Source organism: Silene latifolia, chromosome 11 (assembly GCF_048544455.1).
Source record: "Silene latifolia isolate original U9 population chromosome 11, ASM4854445v1, whole genome shotgun sequence".
Taxonomy (NCBI): domain Eukaryota; kingdom Viridiplantae; phylum Streptophyta; class Magnoliopsida; order Caryophyllales; family Caryophyllaceae; genus Silene; species Silene latifolia.
The window spans coordinates 1,269,482-1,279,150 of record NC_133536.1 but is presented as its reverse complement, the minus strand read 5'-3'; the positions used below and the strand labels follow the sequence as shown (position 1 = coordinate 1,279,150).

The 9,669-nt window shown below is 40.9% G+C and overlaps 1 protein-coding gene across 1 annotated transcript; it reads right to left on the bottom strand.

The window, feature by feature from the left end:
- Positions 1-3,411: 3,411 nt before the first annotated feature.
- LOC141612622 (uncharacterized) lies at positions 3,412-9,669 on the bottom strand. The gene is made up of 5 exons (XM_074431438.1): positions 9,084-9,669; positions 8,004-8,982; positions 4,520-4,697; positions 4,006-4,267; positions 3,412-3,911 (listed from the first exon to the last, which is right to left on the bottom strand). The coding sequence occupies exons 1-2, from the start codon at positions 9,621-9,623 to the stop codon at positions 8,719-8,721; spliced, it is 804 nt and encodes a 267-aa protein (XP_074287539.1). The 5' UTR covers positions 9,624-9,669; the 3' UTR covers positions 3,412-3,911; positions 4,006-4,267; positions 4,520-4,697; positions 8,004-8,718.

Genomic DNA, 9,669 nt, shown 5'->3' with positions numbered 1-9,669 from the left:
TAATTGACCGATTCCACATGGGGCATAATCACGAGCTTGTATCGAGTGAGGATCGTCAGTTTCAAAAGATGTCGCGGAACATAGAAGATTTTCACAAGTACTTGATAATGTACAACTCAAGGGTTAGTTTACTATTAAACAAACATCCACTAATTAAATGGCAAACTTCTAAAGTTATTTACCGAGATGATAGAGTTATGTAAACCTAAAAGTTATAAATAATAAGAAGTTATAAGAATAGTGAAAAGATTTATAGTTGAGGAATTCTTGGTTATTAATCAAAGACGATAAGGATTTGTTGTCCACTGCAGTTGAGGATAGGAGCAACTAGGACGTACAACATGTGTAAGGAGTTCGTAAACGGGTTCGAGAACATTGGTGCATCCTTAACTGATTTTAAGAACTTCCACCGAGATGTGAAGTGCTTCATCCATAAACGGGACGGTCAATTGTTCATTGACCGGTTCAAAATATGGCACAAAATAGGCGGGGTTTTATTTTGATTATGAAGTTGACAAGGATAACGACCTTCAAGCGCAATATGGGCGACAAACCGCTAGAAGGAACTACTCCATTTTTTGAGATGCAGTGTCGTACGACCCAACATACTCAACAAACAAGTACGATATGATTTTCACGCCATTCACTGGCATAGATCACCATAAGCGATCAGTGACATTCTGTGGGGCATTGATTGCCCATGAAGACCATGAATCCTTCTAGTGGGTTTTCAGTAGGTTTTTGAATGTTATGGGAGGAAAGGAACCCAAGTACATTATCACGGATCGTTGTCCGGCATTATTAAGGCCGTACCCCTTGCCTTCAAGATTGCACGCCACCGATTTTGCATGTGGCATATAATGAACAAGGTGCCATCAAAGGTCGGGGTGACAAGGGAGGATTATAAGGAGTTCGTTCAGAAATTGAACAACATTCTATGGGACGACAACATAGAAGCGACGACTTTGACGCTAGGTGGGCGAAAATAATGGTAGCGCATGGTCTTGTGAACGAAGAGTGGTTTACAGAAGCGTACGAAAAAAGGAGCCAATTGGTGATGGCACATTGCAGGGACTTGAACATGGGTGGTGTAATGAGGACAACCCAGAGATCAGAGAGCATTAATAGTTTTTTTAAGAAGTTCGAGCGTGAGTCGCACGTTAGTGGAGTTTTGGATGCGTTTTGAAAGCGCTATGGACCATCAACGGCATACGCAGAAGAGACTTGACCATGAAAACCGACACTCAACACCGGCAATGGGGACGCATTTACCCATAGAGGAATATGCGTCGGATGTTTATACTCGTGAGGTTTTCAAGGAATTCCAACTAGAGGTCATTTGCTCAATCGATACATGTAAGAGTGTCGGCTATGCTGAAGTCGATGGAGTTGAAGTGACTGTCGTAAAGGATTCAATCAGACAGAAAAGTTTCAACGTAGAGTACAACCCAGGTAACAACAGTTTTAATAACTTAAGTTTTCTGAATGTATAACTTTTTTTATTATATGCATAACTCTACTTGCAGAATGTATAACTCTTGTTGTCATATGTATAACTCTAATTTCAGAATAACATTAGAAATTCAATTTTTCAATGAACTGTTGTCATTTGTAGTATAACTCTGATTACATTTTGAATAACTTTAGCTTTCAGAATGTATAACTCTTGTTGCCATATGTAGTATAACTCTGATTACATTTTGATTAACTTTAGCTTTCAGAATGTATAACTCTTGTTGCCATATGTATAACTCTACTTTCAAAATAACATTAGGAATTCTATTTTTCACAGAACTGCAGCTATTTGTAGTATAACTCTGATTAGAGTTTGAATAACTGTAGCTTTCAGAATGTATAACTCTTGTTGCCATATGTATAACTCTACTTTCAAAATAACATTAGGAATTCTATTTTTCACAGAACTGCAGCTATTTGTAGTATAACTCTGATTAGAGTTTGAATAACTGTAGCTTTCAGAATGTATAACTCTTATTGCCATATGTATAACTCTGCGTGATAATGTTTAACTCTTATTATTATATGTATAAGACAACTAACGGCATAATTTAATTGGATTACAGGGACACAGGCTACACAAAGTGCAAATTGTATGATGTTTGAAAGGATGGGATTTCTGTGTTTACATATAGTCCGGATTTTGTCGGCTAACGGCATGAAGACAATTCCAGTTGATTACGTTTCTACAAGATGGAAAAAGGATGCATTGCAATTCAGATTATCAGAATGTGATGGTGAACAAATGGAAACAAATAGTAGCACTGATGCAAAAGAAGTTGCGATGGTGAAGTTGTGGTCAGAAGTTCATTCAACCATTGGTTTACTTCGTGGCGCGAGTGAGACTGAAGTTGTGAACTTAAGCTCGTTAATTAGAGAGTTCAAGGAGAAACTTTTACCGTACAAGAAGGATTTAACAAAGCAACAGAATTTGAGCAAATCCTTGGTTGCCCCGCCAAAGATGTGAGGTAACAATACTTCCACCAAAACAATCGAAAAACAAAGGAGCGGTAAAAGAATGGTGTCAGCTAAGGCTAAAGCCATTGCCTTGGCTTCTAAGCCAAAGCGCATGTGTAATAATCGTAAACAAATGGCACACCACGATAAACGAATCGCCCTAACCCATTCTCTCGAGCATCCACCGTCTTCACCAAAGATCTCAAGGAGTAGAAGAAGAAGAAGAGGAAGAGGAAGAAGAAGAAGAAGAAGAAGAAGAAGAAGAAGAAGAAGAAGAAGAAGAAGAAGAAGAAGAAGAAGAAGAAGAAGAAGAAGAATTAGAAGACGAAGACGACGACGAAGAAGAATAGAGAAACTTAACATGTAGTAGTAGGCAGTATAAAAATACCCCCGTCTCAACAAATTATTTACAATCTTTTTTTCTTTAAAAGGTAAAAAATCTGGTGAGACGGAACGGGTATTTAATAGCTAGCTTTTGTCTATTTTGAAGGGGGATTGCACCTTCCGTTTGTATAACTTCGTAATATGGTGTGTGAAATTTGAAGCTAATGTTGTACAACTCTTTTACATTGTTTTGATGACTTCTGTTCATGGCAACATATCCAATATTTAAAAGTGGCTTTAAGAAGGAATTATAATTTCAGTGGCTTTAAGTACAACTCTTACCCATATATGGATAAATGTACTTCACAGAGTGTATATCTCTTGTTCAAAATTTGCCTTTAAATAACTGCAGTCATATGTTGTATAACTCTTGTACACACGTTGTATAACTCTTGATGTTTTTTGTATAACTCTTAGCTGTCTAATAAATTTTGCCTTTTATCATAACTGCAGAGTCATGTGTGTTGTATAACTCCTGCACATAATTTGTATAACTTTACTTCACAGAGTGTATAACTCTAACACTTATCTGTAAAACTTGGATTTTAATTATGACTGACCAAGATCATATAGTAACAATCTATTCCAACAAGTTGTCTAAGTTGTTAAGGAGTTTCTTGACAACATTCTAGAGTTGCAAAAAAAGAGAATACAGAATCAAAGGGATACATTCTATTTTTTCGCAGGTTTTTTATCTCCTCTCCGCGCTGCTTTCCGTCTGTTTTCTACTGTCTTCAGGATCTGTAATTTCTCGCCAATGAAACCATTGACCTTGGTCAGAACTCCTTCCCTGATGATGTTCATGTCATCTAGGAAAGCGTCGCGCCAACCGGATCACCAAATATCGACGGTTCACCTTCCTCTCGAGATCAACGTGACCAAAACTATCGCCCTCGTACATTAGCATGTGCATCATGCAGAATAACCCGCACTCGGTGTCGTTTATCGTTTGCTGATGCCAGGCAAACGGATCTCGACGGAATCGAACGACGGTATGTCTTTCGCTCTGTCCTTCGCGTCATCCCTAGCCTCCACGTAGTCGCTCATGAGGCTCGCTTTGGCAAGAGACAAGAACGTCAAAAAGTAAGATTTGTAAAAGCGGTGAGAACACTTTTTAGATGAACATAATTACAATTTAATTCCACTTACAATAACGTGACATGCTTTGCATATCTCCGATTGCCGTGGACTTGAATAGTACTTACTGTCCAGGAGATCAATCGTCCTAGAATTAAAGTTGATACACACACATGCATAATGGGCTTCAATCTTAATGGGTACGAAGATTAAATCAGCCTTCAAGCTGAAATCTTTGCCACAGTCGGTTCGGAAGACGTCCCACGTATTGTACAACTTTGTCGGTGTCCGGTGTTTGTTGGACAGGTTTTCGTACAAAGCTCAAGATTATTTCCTCGTTCAAGTAGCAAGATATGTGTGAGGATACCAAAGGAGTTATAGGGGTTGTGCATTGGAGTTTCACAAGAACTCTTACAAAGATAATGAAGAATGCCTAAGTATATACTGGTTGTTAATAACTTCTAAAAACAAAATGTTTAACTCCAGGGAGGGTATGTATAACTGTAGACTTACTTTCCACTGTGAAAGTTTTAAAGAGGGTATGTGCAACTCTTATAACATATTAAAGGATTGATTAGGACCATACCATATGACGGATACCGAAAAAAGACGAACGAAAAAACGCGCAATCCTCTGCCTCCAATCGATTAAGCAACAAGGACCAACACTCAATCACTTTTTCATCCATTGGCGTCTCAGGGAGCATAGACAACATTTGCAACCTATTAATTGTTCCGTGTCAGCCGTAACTCACAAGTGGTTCACTGTAGTTCGACAAAGCAGTGTTAATCGAGGCTATGACGTATACTAAATGGGAAGGTAATCGCTATTAAAATGACTGCATAACTTCACCGATGAAACGTATAATCGCAGCTTAGGAATGTGTAACTCCATTAACGATATATATAACTTCAGTGATGAAACATATAACTCCATGTATTACTCTAGGTATAACTCCAGTCCTCTAATGTATAACTCCAAAGTATAAATTGTACAACTCTGAGCATATACTTTGTAATACTATACGCAAAAAACTAGAGAATTCCAAAGATGGAAATGTGTCTATATTGATATAGCTTAATATGATAAAACATTAGGATTTTAGACAGCTTACTCATTTGGATATTTGTAGTCATCAAGGAAAACGTAATCAGCCACTTGTTTGCGATACACCGGGATATCCCTAGTTAATGCCTTGTTCATCTTCAGCATCTTGGCGACCACGGTAAGGTTGGCGTCTGGTTCCCCGCAATATTTGGTGCAACCGAGGCCATCGCCCTTACCCCGGGAGCGGCTATTAACACGGAGAGGGCCCGACGGACGGCGTCCGGCCCAGGGCTACTTTGGAAGGTGAGTCGGAAGGTTGAACCGACCTTAGAGCAAGGTCGTTTAGCGTAACTGTTCTCTCCGACGTTTCCAACACCTCTCTTCCTTCCACTTGTGTTGCCGGCTGACCTCTGTTTATCACGCACCTCCTCCAATTCACGGTCTTTAAGCTCCTTAAAAGCCGATACCCTGGATAACACTTCTTCCCTGTCCAAGTTAATGTCACCGAGGACAAGGGTTGCAGCAATTTCCGCTCGCATGAGGTCATTGCTTTCCTCGATCCCCTAGGGTACAGTCGAATGGCTCTCCACGGTGCAAAAACATATGAACCATGACGTATGCACCACGCCTCATTGGCGTATGTCCCGCTCCCCGCCATTGAATTTAATGTTGACAAAAGGGAACCCTTCAACTCTCTTGCCTTTGTCGAGCCCTTTGTAGGCCATATACTTTCCCATTGCATCAGCCTGGCGGAAGTTAGGCAAGGCGTTTAAAAGGGGAAGACGTATTAACAAAACAAATGGAGCTGATAATTAATTTAGTCACCAGTTTTATAAGTCTTACAAAGAATACGCGCAATCCCTCCGTATGGTAATTTCAGAAGATCGTCCTCGTAAGAACGGTTATCAAGATACTCGATCCGCTCGAGAGAGGAAATTTATGCAAATGCAAGAGTAATGATCTTCATCGCCGTGCTTACGGACGAAACCTACAAACATGCACCAAAAATCTAAGAGTTTTAAAACATAATTAGCAGATTAGAGGCATACATTTTGTGCGTAGTTGGAGTTATACATTCTATGGTTAGAGTTATACATTATATGTGTAGAGTTGTACATTTAATTTCCGAGTTATACAAAGATATTCTTGCATTGTACATTATGTGCACTAAGCGGATGCCTGGAGTTATACATTATACTCGTATATGCTTACATTGTACTCTATGTGCGATGAGTTATACATTCTATGGTTAAAGTTATACATTATATGCCTAGAGTTCTGGAGTGAAGTTAGCCACTCATCAAAACTCTAAGCATATACTGTATAACTCTAGACAAATAATGTATAACTTCAGCCCTAGAACGTATAACTCTAGTACTTCTGAAAGCTAAAGTTATATACTGTATAACTCTTGCAATAGGATGTATAACTCTAGCGATAAAATCTATAACTGTAAGCATATACAATGTAGTGTATAACTCCAGGTATTACTCTAGGTAAAACTCCATGCCTAACTCTAAAGCATATATTGTACAACTCTAAGCATATACTGTTAAACTCTACGAAAATAATGTATAATTCCAGTATGTAAATGTCTCTATATTGATATCTGAGCTCACCATATCGGAGTCCAGTTGGAATGGACTAGAACACGACTCTTGCCACATGTCCCACGAGTAACAAAAGCCTTCAGAATGATCAACAACCAAGTTTTTCTTCCTGCCTTGCCAAATGTCAATTGCTAGGGCCTATAAAAATGATAGACGGGGGTTGGCAGCTTGTATCACAAGGTACGTACAGGTTGTCACAAAATAACTTGCGGAGTTCGAGCACACTTACAGCGTGAGCTAGGCCAAAGAAACAGCGCGAACTTGAAACAGCTGCGGTGTTCGCGTGCGTAAGCTGATTGAGTAGCACGGACCAGCAGTCGATCGATGACATTTCCCGAACTGCTTTCCCGGGCATCAACGACTGGAGATCAATACACGTTATGCAGTTTGGACAGGGATATGTGACCAATTGTTCCCTACAAAGGATTAGCAAAATTGAGACACGCAGCAAGGGAATGCATTCATGGCCTGTTTGTCTGTCGTATTGAAATATAGGTAAAACTTATCTTTTACTTACGATTTATTATGGTCGTGGAATTCATCAAAGACATAATCCATTACATCCTTCCTCACCCTGAACACCGTCCTGAAACGTTCCTTTTTAAAACGCAACCACTGTGAGCATACGTGCTGGTCAGGTTCGGGTGCCCCGCAATCCTGAGAACAACCTAGGTTCTCAGGTACAATGTTCATACACGGAAGGGGGGCAGTTGAATGCAGCAAGAAGGGATGGTGGATCATGTCACATCGCGGCACATAAATAGGGGGTGGATGTGGTGCAACCGGCTCAACCCTAGCACCAGCGATTTCAACTACCAAACCTTCTTTGGCAGCACCGATCGTTCGCTCCTCAACCCCGGCAAATGCCTCATTCACCTCTGTCGTGCTCATGAAAGTCAGAGGGATTTCATTTCCAGTACATTCAGTTGAAGGATTCCCCGGGGTGATCTCCGCACCCTCGACAACATCTACGTTTACTCCCCCATTGTTAGAATGTTGTTCAACATTCTCAATTACATCCTTTTTAACAGTGGCCTGAATGAAAAATAACAAAATTAAACGCCAAACGTATAACTCTGGCCATAAAATGTATAACTGTAAGCATAGAATGTATGACTCGGCCATATAATGTATAACTCGTAAGCATATACACTATAATGTATAACTCTACTGTATAACTCTAGATATACCTCCAGCTATCTAATGTATAACTCCAAAGCATATATTGTATAACTCTAGTCATATACTGTATAACTGTAGTCGTATACTGGTTAAGAGTTGTACCAACCGGCCGTTACAGTTATACCACAGTTACAACAAGGTTATACTATATCAACTTAGAGTTATACACTACCAATAAACAAAAAAAAAACCATTGTATAAAAAGTATTTATCGCAAATTAACAAACTTACCTCGCCACCAGGACCACTCCCGTACGCTGGAAGTCCACATGCAGCTTCCTTCATTTCAGCAGTAGAAAACATACACTCCATCAATTCTTGTGTGTCCAAACCCAATTCTGGGACCGTAGATTTTTCCATCGCCTTTTCTGACGGTTAATTGTCTGACAACCTTTCAACATTTTCTTGCAATCCCTCCCCATGAACTTGCTCATGCACCTCATCACCTACCACGGGCCGAGATTCAGCATTCTCTGACCGTCCGTCAGCTTGGCCTACAATGTCTGCTGCTCTTTCATGGTCAGTGTCTGACAATCTTCCAACATTTTCAGCATTTTCATTCAATCCGTCCCCATGAACGTGCTCATGCCCCTCATCACCTGTCCAGAGGCGAGCCTCATCGTCCTTTGACGGTCCCAAAGTTTCGTCAATTTCCTCCTCGGTGTAACGCGCCTCCAACAACAGCTCTCTGACAGTTGGGACGGGGGTGCACACAACTTGATCCTCTAACCCTGGGCTAGCAGGTGACAACGGCTTAGAAACGACTGTATCACCTCCCACTTCCTCCATAATCTTTGACCATGAAACTGCAACTGATTTCGTTGGCGTCTCGGCTTTGACGGACTCTAGACGCGGCTCAACACGGGGGTTACCACCCCTGCCACCCTCATCATTGGCGAGACTAGACAGAACTTCACTTATTTGACGCGTAGATGCATCGATTACGTCAGATTTTTTTGGGAGGCTCAGTAACTACCTCTCCAAATGCAGGAGCGTTACCCACAGAAACCTTCAGCCTTTCTGCAATCTGTTCTGCTTCAGCGACGTACTTTTGCATCTTTTCACCCTCAAAGAATTCTTGAGAGGCCTGACTAGGATTTAGGCCCGTAGGATCACTAGTTACAGCTTTGATCCGTGCGGTTGCATCTGCGTACCATGAATAGAACACAATAGCGTTCCTTTGCATTTGTAGATAAAGCTCGTGAGTACCCTGCATCCAACAAGTACAGTAAGTTAGTTATATTATAATATATGGGTACGTTAAGCTGAAACAGAATCCATCTGCAGAAATATATAATAATTTGCACTTACATCGACAGCCCTAGCTTTCAATTTCTGGTCATCCTCGACACCTGCTGGTAGTTCTATCTGAATGAACTTCTTCTCAGAAGTTGGGCAGGAGAGAGGGGGTGGGGGGCCTGATAGCAACAGTAGTTTGGGTTCACGCGGGCCGCTGAGGCTGCTACTGTCCACACTCCTTCCATAAGAGGGGTCTTGAAGGCACCTCGGATACCTGGTCTTAGACAAGGTTAAAGTACCCAATCCCCCTTGACCCACCTCAAATTTTACCCTCTCTACAAGCGCAGTTTCATCCCAATGTTTAATCAAAGGTAGATCATGTTTACAAGGCTTACCCTTGTAATCATATCGCTGAAAGTAGCTTATCATGAGGAAGGGGATACACCCGTTCAACAATGTTACCCCCTTTTTACAGTCTGACCCCGCTTTCACCGTCATGTCCAAAATATAAGAGCACCAGTCAAAATGCGGGATGGCTTCAGGATCTTCTACAGCCCTTAACAGCTTCCAATCTATCCCGTTGTTTGGGGTGGGTGCGAGGAATGAAGACATACAGAACAAAACAAATAGCCGGCAAAATTGATCGTCTGCCTCCTCG